This window comes from Apteryx rowi, unplaced genomic scaffold (assembly GCF_003343035.1).
Source record: "Apteryx rowi isolate R43461 unplaced genomic scaffold, aptRow1 scaffold_146, whole genome shotgun sequence".
Classification (NCBI taxonomy): Eukaryota; Metazoa; Chordata; class Aves; order Apterygiformes; family Apterygidae; genus Apteryx; species Apteryx rowi.
This window is the reverse complement of record NW_020447708.1, coordinates 1,381,790-1,408,613: the sequence shown is the minus strand read 5'-3', so window position 1 is coordinate 1,408,613 and position 26,824 is coordinate 1,381,790. Positions and strand designations below refer to the sequence as shown.

At 35.9% G+C, this 26,824-nt stretch overlaps 1 protein-coding gene across 2 annotated transcripts; it reads right to left on the bottom strand.

Moving 5' to 3' along the window:
• Positions 1 to 18: 18 nt before the first annotated feature.
• On the bottom strand, positions 19 to 26,314 carry HJURP (Holliday junction recognition protein). 2 transcript variants are annotated; one of them, XM_026058359.1, is made up of 13 exons: positions 26,235 to 26,314; positions 24,843 to 24,909; positions 23,396 to 23,460; positions 21,897 to 21,924; positions 17,220 to 17,275; positions 15,555 to 15,594; positions 11,990 to 12,051; positions 10,915 to 11,010; positions 9,766 to 9,826; positions 7,105 to 8,678; positions 6,541 to 6,604; positions 5,763 to 5,853; positions 19 to 3,576 (listed from the first exon to the last, which is right to left on the bottom strand). In XM_026058359.1, the coding sequence occupies exons 1-13, from the start codon at positions 26,310 to 26,312 to the stop codon at positions 3,537 to 3,539; spliced, it is 2,322 nt and encodes a 773-aa protein (XP_025914144.1). In that variant the 5' UTR covers positions 26,313 to 26,314; the 3' UTR covers positions 19 to 3,536. The 2 variants fall into 2 exon arrangements, with proteins under 2 accessions (XP_025914144.1, XP_025914145.1); XM_026058360.1 differs by having other exon boundaries at positions 5,763 to 5,850.
• Positions 26,315 to 26,824: the final 510 nt, after the last annotated feature.

Genomic DNA, 26,824 nt, shown 5'->3' with positions numbered 1-26,824 from the left:
AGAGAGAGATTTATTTCACTAAATAACTGACAGTGTTCACATTCATCTTTAGAACTTAACCTCATCAGATGGTAAGCTTTTATAGAAAGGATTCATTTTTATGCAACACATTCTGGGAGTCATTATGCAGCAGTAGCATGAAACAGTGAGACACTGTTGATGTAATATGCATGCCTCCAGGTGTCAGACAGTTTTGTCTTCTCAGGAAAACATATTGGGGCCTTCAAAATCCATGTAGAACACATTGCCACAGAGCTCAAGAGCACATACAAAGCCCTGAGAGCATTTCAGGTCCTGAAGGAGCGCTAGCAGTCCTGAAAACAGTTATAAAACAGAAAAAACCCTTTGTGCAAAGGGCCAACACCTGTTGTTAAAGCAGAAGTGGCTGGACTTGTCCAGAAATGTGCCAAATTTATGAAGAAAAAAGTCACTGTAAAAGAAACAGTTCAGTGACATGCTGGTCCATGCCTGAGCTTAGCTCATAGTTAGTGAGCCTTTTTAGCATGGCATAACTTGTATGCTACACCAAGAGGAAGGGGCCAGCCCCATGGCCCAGCTGCCCCATGCCGCTGCCTCTCATAAGCTAGCATGTGCTTTCGTCTGGGGAAGCCAGGTCAATACATATTTGGCTATTACCACCTCAGAAGTGATGTAGACTAAAGAGGAATTAAAATGACTGTATTGTCATGGTCTTAGACCAACTACCATTGGAGAAGCAGCAAAAAGTACTTTTGGAGAATCAATAGAAGAGCACTTTAATGGAGCATTACATTAAACTATTCTCCAGACTGAGATCTTAAGTGGGAAGGGGAAAAAAAATAAAAATCTAAAGCTAAGCACTGAGACATCAGAGCATAAAGTACTACTATCCTAATTTGATTGAGCTGGAAGGAATTATTTATAGCCTAGTTCCATACTGGGAACAAAGTAAAGTCAAAATAAAATACATATCAACAGGCTCTTGCCTAGCCTCACACATCAAAATTGTTTGAATAGCATTAATGATGGTATGTAAAATATAAATAAAAAATATTTCAATTTGGCTGACACACCAATCACATGCAATATTCAGACCTTCTGAGATGATTAAAGGTAAAAGCTTTCCTGAACAAGCTCTCAAGCAAATAAGCACAGGTCCAAGAGTCTATTTGTTACTGTTTTTCAAACATACATGAGAAAAAGGATGTTTTCATAATTTCATAACAATTTGTGTAGCTTTGCTCAATAACAGCAATTCCTCAAGTTTCTCACAACATTTGCACTGTTGATTATGTTCTTCCTCTAAAAATTCTAAGGTCAAAGAACTTCAACAAGTTACCTAAATTCAACCTGTCAGTTCAGCCAGAACATTACTTTAACAGAAAATAAAGCGCACACTTCTCTCATTGACTGCACACGTAACAGCAAGCACGCTTAATGAAGTTTAGGCACATTTAGTTGCTTCTATATTCTTAGTCTTCATTGTTTATTCCAGCTATTTATTTACACCAATTTTCAGCAGCTGCTTCTCCTTGCAACTTATTTTGCTAAAGAGCATGATACTTTCTGTAAATATTCTCCTTCAATTTATACTTCCTTTCTAACTTTGACCACTGCTTTCATTAAATTATTCACTGTGGTTCTCACAGCTTCCACTTCTGGATTAACTTTCATGGCCCATCAACTCTTTCTAAGGCACTTCTAATGCTGCTATGGTCCAGATTTAGCTTTCCTCCCTGAACTGTAAACAGTCTGGGAATTATTCCTCCAGCTTTTTACCCTCTCTTTGCTTAAATAACTGAACTAAAGACATATTTAAGGCTTTTTGGGTGATACTTTTCAAATGACTGAATTAATCTAAGAAAGTACATGTTCAAACTTGCTCCCTCTTCAAGCCATTACAGAAAGACCTACAGAACTTTTTATGTATTACTTAATAAATTCTTAACGTATAAAGAAAGCTTCAGAAATAACCACAACACAAAAAGGAAATGACAAGTGTAGATTTACACTCTCTCAGTAACCTGTTTTTAGAGTATTCCTTATAAAAAAAAGTGTGTAGAGGGGCAAACTAAAGCAGTGTGAAGCTATTTTTATTAAAAGCAAGCTTAGCATTCATTCAAATATCAAATATTCAGTAGAACAGTGAAGCAAGTAATAGTAGAGAAAAAGAAATATGGTGGCAGAAGCAAAAACTATTTGGAATGGAGGAGGGACAGAGATCAAAAGATGACATAGTAAGTAATACCATTAAATTATCATAAGACTAAGACATCAGTATACTCTAGCAGTCATGACAACATCCAACAATCGCTGCAGATGTATCAGTTTCTAACCAGTGCTGTTAGAAACATCAGCACACTCTTAGGTACATCATCCTAAATATAAGTTGTAGACAAAAAAGTGGACACTGGAGGATCAAACTCCAAACATGCTCCTTGCTATTGCTAGCATCAAAAAGGTGCCGATGAGATGAGCTTATTTATCTTTCAACACTTCAAGGTTTGTCAAAAACTACCTCTTAAAATTCTAAGTTATTTGCATAGATGAAATGAGCTACTGCTATGTTCTTTAAATAAATCTAGTTTCGCACCTGGGTAAGCCTTCATTCTGTTGCTGTGTAGAAGTCTTACCTAGAGTCAAACATGTCCAAAAAACAATTCCAGCGTACCTTTAAGTTACTTTAGAACAGAAAACACTAATGGAGTTATGCAATTTCTCAATACGGATGTCTGAGCACTGGAATAGGTTGCCCTGAAAGGTTGTGGAGTCTTCATCCTTGGAGATATTCAAAAGCTGTCTGAATGCAATCCTGGGCAAAGTGCTCTAGGTGATTCTGCTTGAGCAAGGGGGTTGGACTAGATGATCTCCAGAGGTGCCTTCCAACCTCAACCGTTCTGTGTATTGTCAGGTAGAACTTTGTGAGAACATAAAAGAATATAAACATCAAATCCATTAGCGTATAAAATTTTATTGAACAATTGACTTTGGTGAGCTACTTGAAAAATTAAACATTAAAATGATACACCAGGCATATTACAAGTCATCCAGGTCCGTTTAGATTTTTTTCATGCATTTAGTAATGTCACATGTATAAAACAGGCACAGGTAGAAATTCAGGCAGAAACAGAGCTTGTTAATACCTTATTACTATTACACTAAATACCACAGCTTACCAGCAGATTAAAAAAAATAGCACAGATCACAAAATCTTTTATTATAAACACTCTTAAATACAGAAAACAAACTTAGCCATAAAAAGGAACCCTGATTCCTTGCAAATACCTGATGAAACCAGAGGGGTAAGAAGTGCCTTTCAGAAGGGAAGTAGCAGCTTCTGGAGCTTGTTTTATATTATAGGGAAGAATAAATCAGGACTAATTGTATATTAATGTTCCTGCTTACTAAGAATTGCGCTCTCTTAATTAAAATATTTAAGTTACGATTCATAATTAATTGATTTTTAAAAGTTATAAAACAATGTTTTCTCTGTAGCAGTCCATGAATGCTCCTTCGTGAGTTTTGCTTAGGAAGTCCTCCAAGGGAATGCTAGGATTTCAGTCTTTCCCATCAGTGTAGCTTAGTTTTCTGGATACCCTATATAAAAGAATTGTTTAGATCATAAAGTTACAGTAAATTAAAAATAAAACAAAACAAAAAAACCCACACACTATGCTTACTTACTGGTTAGTTTACAATAAACAGAATGAAACTGAAACAAATTGCCAAAGCAAGATATCTGAATATCTTGATGGTGACCTGCAGCAGGCTTCCTTGCCTGCAAGCATTCAGCTGAAGTGGAAACATTTCATCTTATGTCATTTTAACATCTCAGTAATGTTACTACATTAACCTAAATTATGTTAATACAAATATCTATTAACAGTGTTGAGATGCAATCGCTGAATGTATTCACAAATAGCTACAAATGAAAGATATGTTGCAGCAAGAGGGAATACAATTATTTCTTTACTGTTATTGAAGAAATAGCAACATGTTTTTTGGATCTATTTAAACCAATGTGGTTTACATCTGAAAATCAGGTATAACAGTATAGTCATAAGACAACATTTACACAAAGCTACAGAACAGTTTATTAGCTAAGGACATTTCTGAAATATCTCTTTCATAATCAACTTCTAGCTGAAGACAGTCAAGTTCCAGACAAGATGAGAATATTCCTCTTTTTCCCCACAACTATTCATACAGCATACCACCTTTTGCCACCTGGCTTAGGCATAAAACTTCTGAGGGCTCAAAAGTCATTAAAGAGCAGCTTCACTCCTGGGATGTTTATTACAGCCACAGAAGTCTAAGAATATCAAACCCCAGGCCTAAGGAAGCTTGCCAACTGACAGTCCATTTAGGTTACAAACTAAGAAACATGCATTTGTGTAATTAAGGAACAAAAGAAATAGATTTTATTCCAGATGGTTTGGCAAGAAAGCACTTACTGAAATACTGATTTCCTGCTCTCCCCTAAACTTATTTACTTGCAAGCATTAAGAAGAGTAAACCATTTTTGTTCTTCAGAACAATACAGTAATCTCATATGGAGGGTTTTGCGTGGAGTCAGAAAAAAGGGAGAAAAAAGGTAAATTCAATAGCTGAGTAAAAATTCACTTAGCTAAGTGCTAAATGAGCATACTCAAGATCACAAAAACATCCTTCTGTACTCATCAGCTTCCTTCCAATACTCCACTATATCAAAAATAATCTTAATTAATATCATTTTGTACTTGTCATATAAATGCCTGTAAGTTTTTATTTCATTTTTGCTTAAACTGACACTTTTTTCTTTAAGTAATGTAGCCTCTTTCTGCTTAAGACCTCCATACAGATGCTTTCAAAATGCATTCAGTCTTCTTCTGAAATTTTAATCTGAACATTGTCAGAAAAATTGATACTAGCTGTACAATCACCTCAAGCATAGAGAAAACATCTTCTTGACTTTGAGTTTGGGAAGGCAGCACATCTTGGGGTGCCAAATCAGATTTTTTGGCAAAACTAGGCCGTTTTCTGTGTCACAGAAATGTTTCAGAAAATAAAAGGAGATTGTTTAGTGAACTTTGAATGCCTTTTAATCCTGCTGCCTATAAAATCAACTCATAATTCATAATCCAAGAGATCTAAAGCTTGAGAAGTCTTCAAAAGTAGCATACTAAGGAAAATAGATGCAGTACGCCATCATTCAGGAAGCTGGAAGGAACGTTCTCTCGAGATGTTAATACTCTGCTGATAGCGATAGAAGAGGAACAGAGCATCTTGGGTCCATTCCAAAGAGAGCCACTGCTGGTTTGGCACAGAGCAGAAACAGGTAAATATGCCCACCTGGACAGGAGTTGATTTTTGAAAGCCATTTAAATGGCAATATACTGCACTCTCCAGATCTTAAGAATCCAAGAGGACTTGTCAGTTCAAACATATAGCCAGAACCAAAACAATTCTGTAGTTATGTCATAGCTAAAATGAAAAGCATCTCTATAATGAATAGAAAATAAGTCTTAGAGTGGCTACTCAGTAAGACCAATCATAGCAACTTCTGTTTGTTGGCCATCCATACTGGACTCTGGCTAGTTATGTCCAGACACACTTGCCTCCCAGTGTTCAAGTTTGCAGGTTTTATTAGCTTGGGATCTCCCCAAGAATGCAAGCTGATTTTCATCATACTAGTACACACGATGCAGGACTATAAGCAACAACCTCCATGCCTGCAATATAAATGTAAAACATGCAAGAACTTGTTTTGAAATTTATTTAATAGAAACTCCAGAGGCACTTACCTTTGGTGACATTTCTGTGCACTTCTGCGAAAGGTGTAATTCTGCAGTGTGCTAGGCCTATCAGAGTGGACATCTGCAATTCCAGACTCTGCTGATGAAAAATAACAGGATGAAATGCACAAGCACCATGAGAAGTAGCAGAGACACTAAAGTTTGTTGTTAAAATATTAGCCTAGTAAGACTGTGATAATAATCACCATATTCTAATCAGCAAAATATTGTACAAAAATATTTTAATGCAAAAGCTTCTGACAAAACATAATTTCAAATACAATTCAAGAGCACTGTATATACTTAAGTATAAAGCTAACTTTCTTCAAAGTACTTGTAATTTATTACCATTAGAAAAAGATACAAGTAGTTCACAATTATGTACAAGGTCAGGGAAGAAACTGTTGATACCAGAAAAAATGCAGTTGATAAAATACAATTTCCTACTGAATGTTTACATATAGAGAGTAAATGTAACAATAAACTTAAGAGAAAAAAAGAGAGCAAACCAGCAGATAAACTAGCAGATAATAACCAGCAAACCAGCAGATAGTAAGAAAATTTCTAGTTAACGAACAGAAATGCTTAACAGCAGTCAACATGTGATTCAGGAAATTATTTTCTAAGCAGATTCCTTACATACTAAAGAAATTTAAACATCCAATTATTACTGAGGCAGAAGAGCTATCATCTCAATGGGAGTCTGCAGAGGACATCTATAGATTTACCCTTTAAATAAGTGCTTGTGATCGCTAAAGTATTAATTCAGAAAGCCTCTGAAACTAACCTCGCAGAGAAGTACAAGGACTAACAAGAAAGGTGTTATCTGGAGAAGTGTGAAATCCAGAGTCCTGAAAATAAAGCATCAACAGATTACGTCAGTAGAAAAACTCAAGTATTACTTCACAGCTTGTGCTAGAAGAAATGACTGGCAACTTGGAACTAAGGGCCTGTTTTAAAACTTAATTAAACAAGCCTAATGATTCCAATGCCTTAATTGACAGGTCTGCTGTCTAAGTTTGGTGGGGTTTTTTGTTTTGTTTTTTTTTTTTTAAGTAATGACACAGGCTATTAAAATGAGAGGAAAGCTTTTGCTGAACATTTTAAAACCTCTTTCAAGATTCCTAAACACAGTGACAGTTTCCTCACATAGAATTTGAGGATCCAGGAGACCTGATACAGTTTACATTTGAACTGTTTTGCAAAACAAACACTACCAACAAAAAAGGACCAGAATGTTCTGACTAGTTTAAAGACCTTCCAACTCCAACCTTTTTTTTTTTTTTTTTAAAAGCCTTTCTCCAAATATCAGCAAAAGAATACACAATTTTCTTACAAAGTCCTCCAATACCTGACTCTGACAGTTGTGACTGTCATAAAAGCTGGGGTTATTGCCACTGCATGTGCTTGAAAAAACCATGCCAACTGTTTTCCCGGGAGAAATCTGCTGATATACTGTTGTAGGAAAATAATGTTCAGGTATATTTTTCAGTCGCTTTACAGGTGAAGAAAGCAGATCATTTCGAACATTTGCTAGTCTTTTAACTCTAGGAATTGCAGATAAAGTTCGAACAGGTGAGTTAACGAGAGCATTTACAGTTTCAGACATCTGTATTACTTCACATTTCATTAAGTTTGAAGCTCTCTGAAGCCCAGGGAGTTTTGGAACACTATCACCACACAATTTCCGATAAACCTTCTCAAATGCTCTGTCATACTGTACATTGGATCTCACAGAATCACTTAAATTATTCTTCATTAATTCTCCTTTCTCCTCAAGCTTCCGTGAGCTTGAAGGCAGTTTTGTCAACGTCAAAGGCTTTTGAATTTCTTTGGAACACAGTTTGCGATAGAGTTCTTCAAATGCATCTTCGTATTTCTGAGTCTTTGAAGGACTCAGATTCACAGGCAAAGAGGAAAATGAGTAGCTGCGCTGCAGAGAAATCCCCCTCTCAGGAATTTTTGTTTCAGGATTTCTGAGTAATGTATTCGATGTTCTTCGAAGAGAATTGTTTATAACTGGTGCAAAAGTGTTACCATTGTTACTGAAATTGCAAACTGGTGAGCACGATCCTGAAGCATCATCAAAAGGAAAGTCAATTTTGTGAGTTTTGCTCTCTTTTACCAGATGAAGCGCTGCTGACCCTGAATTGACAGTAGATTTTATAGACGGGTAATCTGAAGAACATTTGTAAGTCAATTTTTCACTTTCATTGCATTTTGAATTCTTCAGTGAGGCAGTAGTCTGTAATGGATCTTCAACTAGAAATGTCTCTCCCATTCTAGCCATAACATTAGGAAGAACAGTCTGGTCAGAGGCAATTTGGCCTTTACCAGATGCTGAATCATGTTCTAAATTTGAGTCAGAGCAGTCCGTTTCCATTTCATTTGCATCACTGTGAGAATAATGTACCAGGCCATTTAAATTAAAGGAACACTTGCTATCACAGTTCTTATTTGCATTATTTCCAAAACGTAGATTCCGGATGTCTTCGCTACTACTGCTGCATATGCCAGGCAAGGCTTGCTTCAATTTAAATGGTCTGAACCCTTTTATTTTCTCTACAGTGACACTGAGTTTTGGTTTTCCAGAACGCCATCTTTTGTGTCTATAGTGTTCAATTACATATTCAAACACTTTTCTCTGAAAACGCTTTCTCATGAGCCTTGTTAGTGTCTTTACCATCCCTGGATACAAGTCTCCAAGTGTTACATTGCTCCAGGAGCATTCCTCATCTGCAGACTGGTATACTTCCAAGATACTATCATAGAAAGTTTCATTCACTTCCAGAAGAGGTTGATGCCTGGGTACAGTTATTGTATCTGGTGAAGTAGAAACACCAGGCAAATGTAACTGGAGAGATCTGGATGAAGAATATTCATTTCCAAATCCCGATTTTTTTCTGCAAAGAGTGGCTTGGTGGCCTATTCAAAAACAAACAAAAAACAAACAAACAAAAAAACCTCAAACAAACAAAAAAAACAAACCAAACAAAAAACAACCAACCACAAAAACAGACAAATAACTATTACAACATATCCAGTAATGTATTACATGACTTTGAATCAATTGCATGTGGTACAGATATTCTTAATATAATAGCAAATTTCACTACATTTTTGCCAAGCTAAATGGATGATTAACATACAATAGACTAGGAAAAAGAAAAAAGTTTTTCTAAACAACCTTGAACTAACATAGATAATACAAGACAGAAATTAAATGCATTGGAAAAATAAACTATTTTAAAATAGGTTAATATTTAGAAATAAGGTTCATTGCAGGAACAGATTGCTTCATTTGCTCTAATTTCTGACCAAGAGGCACAGCCTCATCCTATAGGTTTTGTTACCGTATTTCCATAGGATGTGAAAGTTTTGCACTTGGCTAACACCAATGCAGCTTTCCTTGTGCTAAAGCATGCTGAAGATAATGCTCTTTGGAGTTCTTAATGCATGAAATATTTACACCAGAATTTCACCTAAGTTTTGCAGGATCAAGTCTGGAGATCTTTTGAAGGAAGAAAGTTTACTACTTAAGTACCACTTTGACTGCCAGAGAACTACCCAGCAGACAAAAAGCCACTCATTATACTCCTTTAATTTAAAATAGAGTAAAACCACAAAATTATGTTTTAATTTAACTGAGCTTAATGCTCCCATGTTCTGCAGGTATGCCTTTTTCCTGAGACTGTTTAAGAGTAGCTGTTTTTACATATATATATATATATATATATATGTACATATATACACACACACATATAAAAATATATATACATACATAAAATAAGTATATTTTCTATTTTTCGAATACATTTTGCCATAAGCAAAATCACATCTATCCAATGTCTCTTTAAGAATTCAAACTCTTGTATTTTTCTGTTGGTTAGTGTGTTCAATGTGTGTTCAATATGTTCAATAAATTAAATATTTATTTTTAATAAATTTCAATAAATAAAACATGTTAAATAACTAATATATTTGATCCCACACCCAAAAGATTTAGTTGTACCAAACAGTTCTTGCACTGGTGAAGCTAAGTGAAGACCTTTTGATGATTCTTGAGGTGTTATCTGAAAAATAAAGAAAAAAAGAAAAACACCACAAATCTAATAACCTGAATTTTTTGCATATCAGAAGTAACATCACAGCCTCACTGAGAACAGTGACTGTCCCCATCTTCTCCCTATGGTGCTAGATCTTGTATAGGGATATGGTTCAGAAGGACTGAGTAAAATTTAGGACAAGGAGGAAGAAGTCTCGTTGAAGACTTTAGTAAGAATTCTTAAAAGTTACCACTTTTAAATAGGTTGTTTTGCAAAGCCATTTATCACCTTTACAACTTCTACATTATGTATATTATTTCAATTTCTTTCCTAAATATAAGAACTTATACATGAATACTGCTATATATACTTGGACAATCTACACTTCTCCTGCAAATCTGGTAGGAAACAGAAGCCATACCCTGCATAACATTGCTTGGGAAAAAAAAAGTTCAATGAAATACAAAATTTCTTTTTTTCTGCTATAAGCCTCAATATTAGGCTTTTTAGCAGACTTACTGATGTGAAGACCAACTCACACATCAGAGTAAAAAGAACAAAGTTTCTCGCAATCACTGCTGTGATAGATCCAAGACACTATGATATATATTTATGTAGAGGGCAAGTAGGAGAGGAGCAGTGAGGGCAGCAGCAGAAAATCTTTATCAGCAATCATTGTGCTGCCCATAGGTAAAGAGTCATTCCATTATTCCTAATGGGGACTGCAATTCCATGGAAGTGAGAGGACTGAGGAAGAACAAGAGGTTAGAAACACATACAGGATAACTAATAACACTGAGTAACATCAGCAGATAAACTGATTCAGCAGTGTCAACAAATCTAGCAGATTAAGAAAGGCCAAAGGCCAAAATAATTCTTGAAAGCTAATTTTAGCATGGTATTACTGCTTTCCACCACGCAAACAAGTTTGGATAAGCCATCTCCAATCCATTTTTAAAATCAATTCAACATATTTTTAAAATGCTGCATCCTCAAGAAGTTAACTTTCTCCATCAATAAAAAGTATATATAAAAAAGATAAGAAGCTAAAAATACAGCATCTTTGAACTATTAATTAGTTAATAACTTCTAATGGAACAGGAGAAATACATTACCGCAATCCACTTTGGAATTCTTCTAGCATCTTCTTGTACTATCACATCCACCTGAACTTTTACTTTCTCTTGCATTTCCACATCATCATGCAGATTCTTAGAAAAAATTAAAAAAGATTTATTAAAATATATAGAAATTAGTGACACTGACAAACGCGTTTTACACATTCAGATTTATCACATTGTTTCAAATCAGTCTTAGTCAGACAAAGATATCCAACCAGCATAAACTTTTCTAGCGTATACATTCTATGTTAAAAAAAAAAAAAAAAAAATCCTGAGAAAAAACTGTATGTGAAAACCTATAACAAGAGATAACTAGCTAGTTTATTGATCCAGAGGAAACCTCTCTCTGCCTCACAACACCCACTGAGCAAAAAACCCCTCAAAAGTCCTAGTGATAGGTTACAGAGCACTAGCAATTATGGCTAAAAATATTTACACAATATTATTAACACCTCAGGAATTCATGTACAAAGGAAATTGTTCTTTATAATGCAGCTCTACTTAAAAAGTAAAAGCACTTGATAATAAATCATAAACGTCTTCCAACAATGAAACTCTGCCTTTCTGAAGCAGGGTAGTCCTAATACCCATACTCTAGTTTTGTGAAACAACAGCGGAAGAGTCTAGTCTGCTTTTGCTGTGGTAGCCACTACTTCAAATTTATTTTTTAAATTGTGTTTCCTCTTTACTTTAGACTCTGCAGTGAACAATCATATTTTTTAGAAGTGTTTTCTCTTCACTTAATGATTCACCTAGTTACAGTATTCTTTTTCCATACCTACAACAGACTTTCAGGGTCACCTGTTCTGTACAAAATATTTTATAGTTTTCTCTGGTGTACTAATAATACCAACACAAAAATTATTTCATATTGCTCTTCATGACATTACTTTTTGAACCTCCCATGTTCTATACTGACTACAAAGGTGCATTAAGCCGCAGACCTCAGAGTCTTCTGCTGATGGTACATTATCCCTTCAGGCATGTATAAGCTACTCAAATAGTTGAACTATTCAATTGAACACAAAATTATTCCATCACATTAGCAAACAGGAACTGAAACTTTTACCTGGAAGTGAATGTCTTCAAATTTTCTTCTAACTGAAACTATATCGGCATCACTTTCTTCACCTACAATTTTAAGATAAACACTAAATAAAACTTGGTTGAACTCTAAAACAAAATGAAGACAGTTTTAGAAAAGTTTTTAAATAAACACTGTACAACTTACTGGTTAAACTGTTTTCATTTTACAAAACCGTTCTCCACACTAAAGCTTTTTCTGAATTACATTCCCATTTCAAGTCCAACTGAAGACCACGGTTTATAGGCTCATTAATAACTTTTGAGAGGAACAAAGAAGAGTGAAGATAACTTATCTGTAACCAGTTCTCTCTTTCTCTCTTCAAAGCATTGCTTTTGTAAAAGTATTCCTTCATGTATTCCTCCCACTTCTTTCCCCCTACATTCCTAAATATTCCAAAAAAGATACTAAGGAAAGGGACATTGTCACCTTCTTCTACCACTTCCTTTTGTTAGTTTGTTATTGTCAAGACTGCCTTAGAACTGGCAAGGTGAGAAGTAAGAAAGAGACTTGAGAATGCTCAAAACCAAGTCCAAAACTTCCAACTCCATTTCTAGGTATTCTATGTGTAGTTTTGCTAATGAGACATAACTTTTTTTGTGCTAGAAGTAGCTAGAAATTCCAATTCATCATTACCTAAAGCCTCAGTCCTTCAAGATCATACAACTTTTGACTGCAATGTAAGCCCTGATTTCTAAATTTCCTTGGCTGGTATATATTTATCCAATTTACTGCAGGGAAAAGAAAGAGGACAGAAGGAGAGTTGCCCTGAAAGGGAAAAGAAGGGGGGGGGGGAGAACTTGGCCTGAAAATAGTAATGGTACCTACATTACTGTCTGTTTATGCTATTCTTATATCAATAACAACAGAACAAAGTTGTTTTCCAAGCTAATCCGCTCTCCCATTCTTTTTCCCTTATCAGGGCAATCATCACCTAAAGCTCTGTGGGCTACTGCTGCCACAGTTCGGGTAAGGATACATACGAAAAAAATACCATTGTTGTGGGAGACAACACAGTTTGGCATCCTCTGGTGAAACCGCTGAGCAATCAGAGGGAGCAGATCATAATGTTCTCCTTGGCTTCCACAGTCTACCTAACACCAGTAAAGTTATTTTATTGGGATTGAAACCCAAACCTATCAGATTCTCAGTTTCTTTCCACATGGCTGATGGAAGATAAAGTTGTAGTCATTTTATGTACAGAAACTCAAAGTTACTAAGCATCAATAGTAGAGGAAGCAATAAGAATTGTAATGTTTTCATCTGGAGAAGTTTTGGCCTCAAGTTCCTGTCGTAATTCTTCTTTTTCTGCCATTTCTTCCTCCAGAATTAACAGGCACAAAAGTGGGAGAATACTCCCTAAACAGTCAGTGAGATAACCAGACTAGACCACTATATAAACAAGGGGGGGTCTAAGCTGTAAAGTTAACTCTAGTGCACAGACAGGAATGCTTGACTCCATCATGCCAATAACAAAATGTCAGAAAACACCCTATTTTGTAGAAAGAATTGGTCTGTTTGAAAGCTGAATACTCTAAGTGTAAAACTTTGCAGAAGTATAATTTTAGCATGATTTATTATTCACTGGATGATCAATCAGACTTCAGATCACAGGAACTTTATTAGCAGAGGACCATGGCACAGCAGAGAATGGAAAAAAACTTAAATATCTTCACCAGGGGAGCTTAGAGTGTTTTTAAGGGCTAAAAGGAAAGTTAGGCAAAACCTTCGTTCCTCAACTGCAGAAACGAGAGGAAAAAATGAAGATTCACATTTTTCTCTCTGGAAAATCTATCCTGTAATACAGGAAGTTATTTCACTGTAGCTGCATGCAATACATTATCATTACTTAAAAGAGAGGTCATACTTAAGTGATGAGCATGTTAGTAAGGGAGCTATCAATGTTAACTTTCGACTTCAGTATGATCTTCTAAACTACAACACACTTGGATAATATATAATTCAGATATGAACTTCCACCCTTCTCTCCAAAGAAATTCATTTCTATGTGTTCCTATTCTAATGGATCCAAGGAATTTTCCAGATATTACTATACTTTGCCATGCTACTTCCTGTGAAATCAAAGGTGGATCTAATAACTTTCATTATTAAGTGCAGACCAATACCTACAGCTATTGGTTGGAGCGGCTTCACTTTATTTGTACCTGCAACTGATGGTCTTTACATACTTTCCACAACAAAAATACTTTATAATACCTGAAAGGAATACTGCCTTCACTGAGAAGTGTGAAATATCCAGTATGAATACTGAAGAGTGAATAAAACTGCTAAAGATGAAGTTTTAGCTAAAGCAGCTAAAGATAGCTTTTCTTCTAACAGTTAACAAACCCTATGGCTAACTGCTTATACGTTAAGAAGAGCTGTAGACTGAAATTCCATTTTCAAGTGACTAATCTAAATCTCACACTTCTAAAGAAGTTGATGTTTAGGTCTTACTTTATTTGGAGAGAGCTGAGATTCACTGAGGTTGCTATAATTCTCTCTAGCCTTTCCTTAGAACATTCACAAGAAAAGGAGGAGGAGTGAGTAATCATATTATTGTACTCTGCTATGAAGATACGAGAGTCTGAACTGTACCACTCATTTATCCCATGAGTGGGAAAAAAAAACAAAAAATAAAAAGAAGCTTACAGAACCTAAGCTACAGATGCTTCTGAAATTTATTTCCTATATTTCATCATGCAGTCTGAGAAAATGCACAGTCACATTTCCTAAGTTTGCAGAAAGTCTGTTTTATCATTCAGATACAGATATTTGAACTTATCCTCTCAAATGATAAAAGGACTAAATTCAGCATCTACAGATTGCTATTTACTCTCAACAAAGAAATATGAAGCATCCAGCTACCCATAATGCTGCAACTGCTCTTTAATAATTAGAGTTAAATGCTTGGTACCATCTAGTCATATTTTAATTTATGCAAAATATTAAGATCTTTATCTTGAATATATAAAAGCTTGTCTAAAACTTACTACTTGAGAAAAGTTTTAAAACAGTCACTTATTGTTATCCGTAATTATTGCAGTCAAATAATTATTTGAGAACATAAGGTCAAAACTACCAAAACTTTGCAGACATGATATGAGCCTGATATAGAAGCTGTACAAATATTGAATAAAAGATGGTTGATCTTCTCACATATTGAAAAGACATTGTTGCAGCTCAGTTCAATACCCTTTTTTACCAGATCAACTAGAAATTAATTTTCATATTTTTAATTATTAATAAAATGTTTATTTCCACTTATGCCAAAATTTTGATCTCATCTTTCCTTTCAATTTATTAAGAAAAGGCAATTGAACATATTCTATGTTGACTCTTCAGCCAACATACCAGGGATTCAGGACTGAGATTTGAAGAGAAATGTGGATATTGCATCAATAGTATTACCAATAACTCAGTCTCTTACTATCCTTATTCTCTACCTTCTGAAAGGCATAGAACACAGATTAAAATTATTAGAGAATTATGAAAAACAGTTATTTCCAATCTTTTCCAAAGAAACTGAAAAGTAAATCAAAAAACCTACCTATATCAGATGCATCAACAGAAGACTTCTCATAAGATACCTTAAAAGCACAGGAAAGGCATTTTAAGACTTTGTAGCATATGCTATATTAACTTGTCCGTAGAGTTTTTCTGCTCTCATTAGTTCATCAAGTTTTGGAAGAAAATCAGTTGTACTACACAAACTGTGCCTAAATGACATCATCTTTGCCAATAAACCTGTACACATGTTGTTTTGATTCACATCTGATTACTCGGATGTGAGGAAAACCGAGTTTTTCACCCAGTCCTTCTATATTCAGACAAATAAGCCAAAAAGAGAAGGCAGCTATTACACAACAAAAAAGTATAATTGTGAAAACAGCTGACAGATGAGTTTTAATCACCAGATCTTTATCAGTATGTACTAGCGATTTTCTTTGTTTCAATGTATCAGGAAAATTTCTTCGTAGCCACCTTTAAACAATACTATATATAATATTTGTTTTTGTCCGTTTTCTAGAATTCTGACAGCTACATAAAAAGCTCATTATTATGGACGAGGAGCCTTTTGTAAAGGTTTCCAATCTACATCTAGTATCATATTCTTGAGGATTTCTTTTAAAAAAGAAAAAAAAACCCCAACAGATCTAAAAAGCTATTGTTCTGCTTAGATCAATTGTAAAAGTGTATTTTGGGTTAAAATTGCACCAATAAAATCAGACAATTCTATCACCAACACAGAACAAGTAATTAGGAGTGCCTGACCAATGAGATTGCCCATCACTCTTCAAATGTGGAGTATTTTCTCCTTAAAAAGATCAAGTGTCAAAAGCAACTGTTCTAGATGTCAACACAGTTTACAGGAAAAATTAGACCTATATTGCCTAACTAAAAAGACATTTGATGGCTTAAAAACCTATGTCCAACTGCTCCCTCTCACTTTAAATAAATGTAAATAGAGACCAGAATTCAGCTGAAACCCATGGCTATTAAATGGAAGGACATGTAATTACATGAAACACGCACAAAGCTTACTTTCACATACCCTTTTACATAAGCAGTATGAATTACTCTTCAAAAATGAAATAAAAATGCAACTGCCAACATTTAATAAGAGGAAAGAACATTACAGTACATTTTAAAAAACGGAACCTGCTCAAAAAGCAGAAAATATCAAACATAACTGCAGATTTAAACAAATACTGGTCTTTTAATATTCTTCGAGACACTCTGTCAAAAGGAAAAGAAATTAACTGTGAAATAGCCCATTTCTGCCCAACTATGAGTTCCTTCAAAATACTAGAGCCAGATTTTTTTCTCTGCTTCTAATGAAGAAAAAACAGCTTGGAGACCCAGAATATCAATGGGGTAGGCACTTAAAGTATTACATTCTGAGGAAAAACATAAAAACAATTGTTTAATAAGATACCTGAAGTTTGAACAATTGCAGTGATTTATTTAAAAGATTACGTATTTTGGTTCAGTGTTTATGGGTGAAAAACATTAAGCCTTTAATTTTATTAAAAGTACTTTAAAAGAATAAAGTAATTTTATTCTGCAATTAATAGGTCTGTAAAATCTAATTTTATAGCTATGGTACAGGACCACCTGGTTTTAATTAATTTCTTAGCTGTTAGGCTATGACTACWTAAGTGTATTTTCTCTAAAGAGACTTAAAAAGTGGGTGCAGGATGGTGTCCCCTACCTGATGCACTTTTGAACGTTCATCTTCAAAACCACTGGTCTGTTGCTTTGATATTTCTTAGCATGCATGGGAAGAAAGAAATACTTCTTTTAGAATTTGATAGGCTGCAGATCAATGTTTTACTTGAACTCATGAATTCTTCATTTGTGTATATATATTCTTATTTATTCAGGAAATATTTAATAAACATTAAAAAATAGAGAGCACATACATAGAAGTGAACGAAGAATAGACAATGAGTGGCAGAACAACGTTTGAGTCAAAAAAACCAGACTAATTCTGCTAAGATGTACTTCTGTCATGTTATGTTTTCTTCTTAACCCATGAAACAACACTAAACAGAAAAATCATGTCCCTTTATCAGCCGCTATCATTTATGGAAAAGGAAGACAACTGCAAGTGCTTTCTAGGCATATGGTGAGAAGCACAAGAGAGAGAAAAATCCCAAATCTATCTATTGCATCTTTCTTTTGAGTTTTGGCAAGAGGGCTTATAGTATACTTTCACCTTCCATAATTGCTGTGTCTGCCTTCTTTCACAGATAGCCTCACCCAAAATCTTGATTTTTTTTCCATTTATTTCATTAGAAGCAGAAGAAATAGTGTGCAAAAGCAGCCTAAGTTCCATATTTACCTAAAAATTAATAAGCAGAAGTCTCTTTTTTACATTTCAATCTGTACCTTGTTCTCCATTAGCTATTGCAACACTAGAAGCACTAAAGCTTCTAAAAAAAATTAGACAGAAGCAGCTAGCTTCAAAAAGACCTCTATATAAGCCTGTATTTTGCAATTAGACTCCAAACTAGATAGCRTTGCTACTGAAATTACTCAGATTGAAAACTGTTATAACATAGCTGAAAAAGTTAGTGCTAAAAACCGTCTCTTTGTTAGACTTAAGAGGATCTAGAAAATGCTAGTATAACACCCCAAGTCTGCATACAATGCATATGGTTATGATGTGCACATGAAAACTACTGCCTAAATCTATTGTTAATACTCCTTAAGTTACAGAAATTTGAGCTTTCCCTAAGAGAAGGATTTAAATCTTCAAACGGACTCTGCTGGTGTTAACACTGTAGTGGCACTTCTTATGATTGAGCGCTTGTGATAGTTATAGACTTAAAAAAAATGAAAAAAACATATGTGCTTTACCAGATATGCTTAATCTAGTCAGGACTGCCAGTAAACAAGTTTCTTCTTAAAGGCAGAATTTGTTGTTCCTGCTTTTCTGTAATTTTGTCTCCAGATAAATTGATGTCAAATATCAGACACGATTTTTTCTTTTTTGTTAAATGGTGAGAAAACTTTGATCACATCTAACTCAGGCATGTAAATACTACTTCCTCCTGTAAATACTTCCAATGATTTAATAGCGCCAAGCATATATCTAAAGATTTCCAGTTTTCTAAGACTTTGAGAGAGCATATGGAAAGTGACCTAAACATGTTGTCTATTCTTTCTTCTGTTCTAACGCAGGAACGACTATACCTAACTTATCCCTAGGAGAAGCCTAATCTATTTTTAAGAACAACTCTGTAGACTCTTTAATAAATTATTTCAGGGCTTTCTTGTGCTTACGTTTGGAAAGTTTTTCTAATATCTAACTTAAGGGCTCCATTTCTTTCTTTTTTTCCCCTTTTAGGTGCTATCACCTGTGCCTCTGGTCATTTTTTCTTTTTCTGACTCATTCCAGTTAGCCAAGATACCATTCAAAGCACAAAGTACTTCACCAGAGGCATTACCACTGCTGAGCAGTGCAGAAAAATTGCTTTGCATGCTTTGCATACTAGGCACCCTGCATATCTTCTAGTACAGAGTGTGCTATTTTCACAACAATCTTGCTTAACCAGCCTTTACCAGCCTCCTGCAGCAGATTATTCCTACACAAGTCTATTACTTTGAACTTGTCTTCACAAAACTACAAAAAGTTCTTTTCTCCCCCCCCCTTCCATCCTCCAATTTGTCTGCAGGATATCTTTCACAGTGGTCCTCCCTACTTGGCATCATCTGCAAGTTAATCAAGGATATTCTGTTCTCTGTCATTTACTTAATGAAAGTATGAACTAATAATGTGCTCAGGACAGGTCCTGGAAAAAAAAATCTCGTGTTTCCCCCTCAGTTTGAGCACAGACTAATATAATATATATAATAATATAATATAATATATAATGATAACTATTCTAAGCACAGTGTTCCAACCATTTGCAAATCCATCTTAAGTAGTTTCATTTAGATTTATTTTCCTAACTAGCTTACAAGAATGTCACAAACATCACCCTCCCCCCAGCAGATAATAGAAGATGCATATGCCTACATAAGTGGAAGAGTAGGACACTGGGCTATGATACAACTCCCACACATAAAGTTAATCATGAATATTATATAATCAGCAGGATCAGGTTTCAGCTTGGGAACTTCTCAGGATAGGAATTTATCTTGGTTATTTTGCAAATATATACTACATCAGTGCTTCACTTAAAAAATACTAATATATTCTTAGAAGCTGAATAAAGCATTTTCCCAACTTTTCTAAGCTGAGAACACAGGAAATCACAAAAATAGTGATGTCCAATTAAAATTCCTATCTCCATCCCTACAGAGCAAGACCTATGAAACATCACAGAGGATGTTTTGCTTTAAAAATCTTTCTGCTCAAGGAAAGGAAAAATTAAGTGGAAAATGTATGATAAATATTGCTCTTTTTGGAGTCTGAAATTTAACATACTTGGTCCTCCAATGCTCAGAACTTCCTTATAAAAACTACTCAAAGAACTGTCATTTAACCCAACAAAACTTAATAGGGGTATCAGACAATATACCCAAAACAAAGAAAACTTGCAAATACCATTCAAACGAATAGTAAAAATTCAGAATTGTGAATCAAATAATAAACTCCAGTTATATTCAAAGTGAAGGGGCTCATTACATACATTACATCTGAGTCTCGTAAAGTTACTTTACATGTTAACGATGAATAGCACATAAGTTTGTGTAGCCTAATTGGTAACACATACATCAAGACAATCTAAGAGTATAGAACAAGATTAGGTCAAATTTTCATATTAATTTTAATAATTCGTAGGCAGAAGTAGGTATGTCTCCTTTTTTTCTTTTTCTTTTCTTTTTTTTTTTTTTGAGTGCAACATACACCACCAAACAAAAAAAATCACTGCTGACCGTGACCCAGGAGATTCTATCTTTTACAGTACATATAAACATGCATGGATAAATAAAAATCTTTAAGTGTTTTTTTCTTTATAGCAGTTAACACTGGTGCTATTCCTCCACCTTCAATATTGAAGTTAAATATTTCTTTCCTAGAATAGCTTAAAACATAACTAAATATGAAAGACTTTGCTTAAATTGAACGAGAAGTAGCAAAAAAAAGACGTAAGTTATGAAGTTTTCTCCTAGTCTCCTTATCTATAATGCAGAACAATAGATGAAAGAAATAGTTAGACCAAGCTTTATAGCTTTAAAGAAATCCTGTGAAGCAAATTCCTTCAACAGGTGCTTCTAAGCCGTTCAGACCTTAGGTCAAAACCCAAAGATTAACAATAGCAAAAAAATGACTTGCTTAAGACTTCAAATATGCTAACTTTAAAAAAAAAAGATTGCTAGACACTGTTTCTTTCTAAGTTTCACTGCAGGTCCTACCCAGTCATTTTATTGCTGCTCAAACCTGTGAACACACATTTTCTGAAACTTAGCAGTCAGGTGTCTGACCATCTGAATTTTTTTGTACCAAACCCTTATTTCCCAGTTCAATATTTTATTTTTGTAGGCTGGTCTAACGTATACACACTTGAATCCTGTACAGACAGATTTTTTTGGTACAATTGTGGAGGAAGGGGAAGATACCTGGTTTTGTTTTGGTCTCAAACCTTCAGCATAAAAGTTTCTCAGGTGAATGTCATAATATAAATAGCACATTAAAAAAAAATCCTCAAAATGTAAAGAGAACAAAATCCAACACACTCTTACTGTACCATACATCAAAATTTTCCCATGCAAGATGTCATTTAGCCYGGTAAAAACATGTATTTTATCTGAACATACAGCTTCTCAAGACAATGCAAAAGGAGGAAGTTTGACATCTGAAGATTAACAAGTATCAGAATTAAACTCGGGAGTGCAGTCTTAATTTGACTTACATAATGATACTCTATCTTTAATGAAGTAACTATATACTACTTTTTCTGTAGGTAGCCTGATTCATTCAGGACACAGAATAATCACTAAGTTTTAGATAGCTAGCTTTTCAACCTCATGAAATTCTTTTAATACACATTTTCAAATATGTACTCTTCTCCAGGTATTTTTTAAAAGCTAGCAAATTCCAAATTCTTCCACATGTACAGCAATATAAATCAGGGTTGGAATTTTTAGATTCACTTAACATCTGACAAATGTTGCAAGCATAATAACAAAAAGCTGTCTGTGTAACTGATAAGAGTAGATTATTTTAATCAACTTATGCTGATAGCAACATCAGTTATAATGTATTTATTCATTTTAAGCACTCTTAATGACATTTCAGAATCTTTAAGAACATAAGCATTAATTGTGAGTATCTGGAAGAGTCTGACTTAAAAACAGGACATAATCTATTAAGTCAAGATTCTTTTGGATAAGATCTTTTACAGCACCTATTTTTTTTTTTTAAAAAACACTTTACCTGCACTCTTCCGACTTCTGATAGCATGCTGCAATTTAAAACAGGAAAAAAAAGTCAGAAGAATCTTAGAATAGTAATTTTGAATGATGCCTCTATTTACTTTGGCATATTTTACAATCAGGCACTTCCTAAATAACCATTCAATCTTGTTCACCTTTCCCATGGCCTGACCAGCAAAGCAACAAATACATGGTAAAGTTTACCTGATGATTCACTCTGATTTACATCTTGCCATATTGCTGCTGTTAAAATCACTAAAAGCACGTAAGTTATAGCTACCTTGGCACAAATGACAGGCTAACACAGAGAATTCATTTTATAGTCCTTAATGGATTCAGATTAAAAAGCTGTGCAGCCATTTCCTGTTGGGACCCTTAGTACCTGCTACCCAAGGTATTACCAGGGGCTGAAGGGAGAGGGAGATACAACTCCTTTTCTCCCCCCACTAAATCCCATCCTGCTCTCCAAGACTGAATTTCACTCCCCATCCTCCCACTCTGTGGGGTTCAGAACGGCTTCTGTGTTAGCTGTCAAGGAACACCGCGTAACTTAGCTTTTTAGACAGATACTGTGGAAGGGGCAGCAGGCTGCCTTTTTATGGTTATTTGAGAAACACAGAGTTCTTGATCAAATTCACTGTTTAGTTCATATGGAGGAGTTTAGGAAAAGAAAATGCGTGTCGCTATTTCAGCTTTAATAATTTTACATTATATTTCTAGATTTCAAGGCAAGCAACATGTGCGTGTGATATTTTAAAACCAAAATAAATAATATTTGATGTGTACAGAATAACTTCATGTTGACTAATGTTGTGTGTGTCAAAAGATTTACATATGGAAACAGCAAAGTGAACATGATACATTATTGCATAGCATGTATTTATTAGAAGCAATGTAGTCTTTGGCAGTTTTGCAGTATACGATTCACTTCGAAAAGAAGCGATTGCTTGTTTAACAACAATACTCAGAATGAAAACATACAGAGAGCAGGCCCAAAACAGTAATGACTTTATCCTGATACAGACACCGAGTGCTGAGACTGCAAAGATATTTTAGTATCTAGCACTGTTTTACAGATTAGACCAGTAAGGCCCTTGGAACTGAAAAACTGATTACCAGAACCAAAACATTCTACTTCAAATACATGTTAACTTCAATGGCAATATTCTGATGCAAAAGGACATGTTCCTTTTTTTTTTTTTATATATATATATATATATTTTTTTTTCCAGATTTATTGGTGGTGTAGACAAAGGTAAATGGTCTGCTATTTCAGTCTATCTCATCTGACAATCAAAAGCAACCTACCATAAAACTTTATTTTAAAAGTTATTGACTTCATTGATTAACACCTCCTGCAAATATTAAGTGGCACAGAAAGATTAGAATATATTCCTGTATGTTTATATATATATATAAAAAGAGTATATAAAATATACAAAAATGATAAAGAAATGTTTTTACATTTTAACTGCATAGTAGGACTGTATTATTAGATACCTTAAGTATTTTCTTCCTCCATTTTTTAAGGCTTTTGGTTGACACTTCCCCCCATTGTTTTGGTCCTAGAAATAACAAGAAAGGTTAATACAAATATAGCTTTATATAGAACACTGTTAGTCTATATTGAGTAGCTTTCTAACAAATGCAATATTTAGGAAGAACATATTACCTAACAACAAAATGTTATTAGATCCAAACAATCGCCAAAACAATCGTTAAAACAAAAATTTACAGGAAAACAAAAGAATATTATAAATTTAAGTTAAAATTGAGAAGTCAGAAAAATCAAATACTGAGTCCACCTAACAACATTGAGCTAAAACCCAAAGAGCATTACAGCCCTGGGGAGGGGAAAGTTATTTTACTTAATAAATAAATAAGATTTATTTAACACGTGGCATAGTTAAGGCTTCATGGGTCTCTGTTAAGGAATGAGATTTATATTCATAGGAAATGTGAGCAAAGGTTACTAAACTGAACACATAACCAAACCTTTACAAATCCAAAACTGAGTATTATAATACCGTATACATTTTATTTCTCTCTGTGTAAACACACACACACACCACATAACAAACAAAATGCTATAAAATGCAAACTTACCAGTTTGAAAATGCCTTTAGAAAGTAAGCAATATTTGGTGTAACATTTACATAGTACTTGACAGTGTTGTACTACTTTGTGTGTACGTCCAATAAGTTCTTTTTTAACAACTGGGGAGGTAATTTATATTTCATAATCCTCACTTCAGTGAGAAGAAAAACTTCTAGAACATTTCATCTCCCAGGAATATCACCCAGCTACTAAGTCACAACTCCCATTAAAACTTAGCGCAATCTATTTTAGAACAACAGTTGTTTTGCAGTAAGCTCTCTGTATGCATTAATCATTCTAAAACAGATCGACAGTTACAATGAGACACTGGAAAACCATGACATGGCACAACATGGTATAGATTTATGCTAGCCACATGAATGCTCAGTGTAATATTAAAGAAGGGACTATTTACCCATTCCACCCTGACATTTGACATACTAGAAATTTATCACTTTACAGCGCCTTCAAAATATTAAAAGCTCAAACTACAGAATCCAATCATGCATATCAACTTCATAATACCTCCATTCCTCCTTTCCCTTCAGTCTTCTCCTTCATTTTGATTTTTTACCCTGCAAGTCATCCAAATATTAATCATTTTTCTCCTGAGCTTTGCTACTAACTCTTTTTCATTATCTAAAACACAGCACACAGACTAAAATGGTGCCCATAAACAAATTTTCCAAATATTTATATGCACGTCAAAGTTTACATATGAAATTACATACCTGAGTAGACAAAATTCAGTATTGGTTGAAATGAGACATCATATAACCGTCAACAGTTGTATGCTTCAGTAAGTCTAAATACCCAGCATGTAAATATTGAAACTTTAAGAAGTTCTTACCATCAGGTGTATCATAAGTGAGAGTTTCCATGGAAATAAGTAAATCATCTTCAAAGGGATGATTATACTAAATGAAAAGGACAATTAAAGATAAGAATAGATGGTCAAAACAGTGTTTAATGTGTTTTAAATATTATTTTTATAAATTTTTGTTTTGTCTGAAACAAAGTTATCAGTATGTTGTTTTACTGGCATAGGTTTTAAATTCAGCAATTTGGAAATATTAATTCCTAGAGAAATCCTATATATTTTAAGGATGTACCTAAATCATTCAAATTCAAGGCATAAACCAGCCGCTGATAAAATGGAGTTTCAGAGAAAGCTTTCAGAGTGGGTAACTTATTCTATCACAGGTTTTCTTCTAAACTTTCTCTGAAAGAACTGGAATTACCCCCCAAGCACACGTCCACAGTTCACAATATACAAAAATACCCAATCTAATACTAGAGGAGAAATGTGTTTGCGAACCAGATGTGGCATTATGCCAGCACCTGAACGTTAGCACAAATCATCATCCAAAACAAAAGTGCTGCGCTCCCTGAACAAATGTGTTGGTCTCTGCTCTGAGGCATACAGTTTCTGTGCTGTTAACACAAAAAGGCTCCAAGGTAAGGATTCCTGGAGGGAGTCTCCCACTTTTCCTTATAGTTTCACTGGAAATGCTTCATCTAAAAGCACCTAACTTGGGTTAAGTGAGCAACAAAGGCAGTTTGGGTGTTAATTTACATCACTTGCTCAAACTGGCAGTCCCACATCTAGGTTTTGTGGGAGTATTCAAGGAGCTGGCTTTGAACTAGCTCAGACATGCCAAGGCACAGGATCCAGCAAGGCCTGCAAAGCTATGTGAGACACTGGGCGAGGGCCGCTTTTTGTAGCCAGGACAACAGGACCTTGTGACACTGCAGGTAATTAACTGATGAACATAATCCAATGTCAGTTACTGCAAATTAGCACACACAAAGAAAAGAAAGTCTGTCATTGCAGACACACTCGGACTTAGAAGCACCCTCAAAAAAAGCGCTGGGAAACAGCCTCCCAGGGGTGTTCAGAGGGCCACGGGAGGACAGCAGGGCTAGGCCAAGTCATACGCCATTTTTGCAAGAGAAACCACAGGCGGACTGAGCTCTCCAGGCGGGGCAGGAGGGGTGCGCGGGGGCCGCGGGGAAGGGCTGAGAGACCCCCCGGAAAACGGCCGCGCAGGTGGGAGCCCTTCCCCGCCGCCCCCCGCACTAGCCACGCAGGCCCCAGCACAGGCCGCCGGGGGGGGACGCAGCGGGGGAACGCGGCCTTGCTGCGATTCGGTCCCCGCCCGCCTGCCTCGGGCCGGCGACAGGAGCCCCCTTCAACGGCCCCCGCCCAACGGACGGGGCGGCGCGCGGGCGCGCCCCTCACCCGCTCCAAGATGCGGTTGATGGCGGCCGCGAAGCGGGCATTGCTCAGCCGCAGCTGCTCGTCCAGGTCGAAGGCCATGGCGCGCGGACCGGCCCGCCTCCCTGCCCAGCGGTGCCCTCCGCCGCAGCGCCCAGAGACGGCGGGCGTRCCACCTTTCGCCCCACAGCCCGCGCGCACCCCTCCGACCCCTCACGCGAATTCAAACTGCGCGCCGCCTCCCCTCCGCAACGCCCCCCGCCCCGCTTCCCGAGCTCTGATTGGAGCTCGCACACGTCACTTCGGGTCCCACAGCCCATCGGGGTGCGCAGAACGAGCCTCTCTTCTTCTGATGGGCTACTACCTCTCCCGAGGGCCCACCCCTTCCGTTTTACGGTCAACTCTGCCTCTGAATTCTCCCATTGGCTCCTGGTCTCAGAACGGATTGGTGGTTGGACTCTACACAAAGTCGCTCTTCTACCTAGCAACAGTGGCCGACTGCGAGCTCCTATTGGACGCGGGATCAGTGTGAGCGGCTATTGGTCACGGGGGGCATTTGCCGACGGAGTCCGCCAAGGCGCTGAGTTGTGGGGGGCAGTCATGGCGGCGGGACC

Excerpts from the sequence above, each read along its gene's own strand:
- HJURP (XM_026058359.1), bottom strand. The coding sequence starts at position 26,312 with ATGGCCTTCGACCTGGACGAGCAGCTGCGGCTGAGCAATGCCCGCTTC. Across the intron at positions 21,925-23,395 it reads GGAGGAAGAAAATACTTAAG|CATGCTATCAGAAGTCGGAA; the intron begins GTATCTAATAAT and ends TTTAAATTGCAG. Across the intron at positions 5,854-6,540 it reads TCCTTGTACTTCTCTGCGAG|CAGAGTCTGGAATTGCAGAT; the intron begins GTTAGTTTCAGA and ends ATTTTTCATCAG.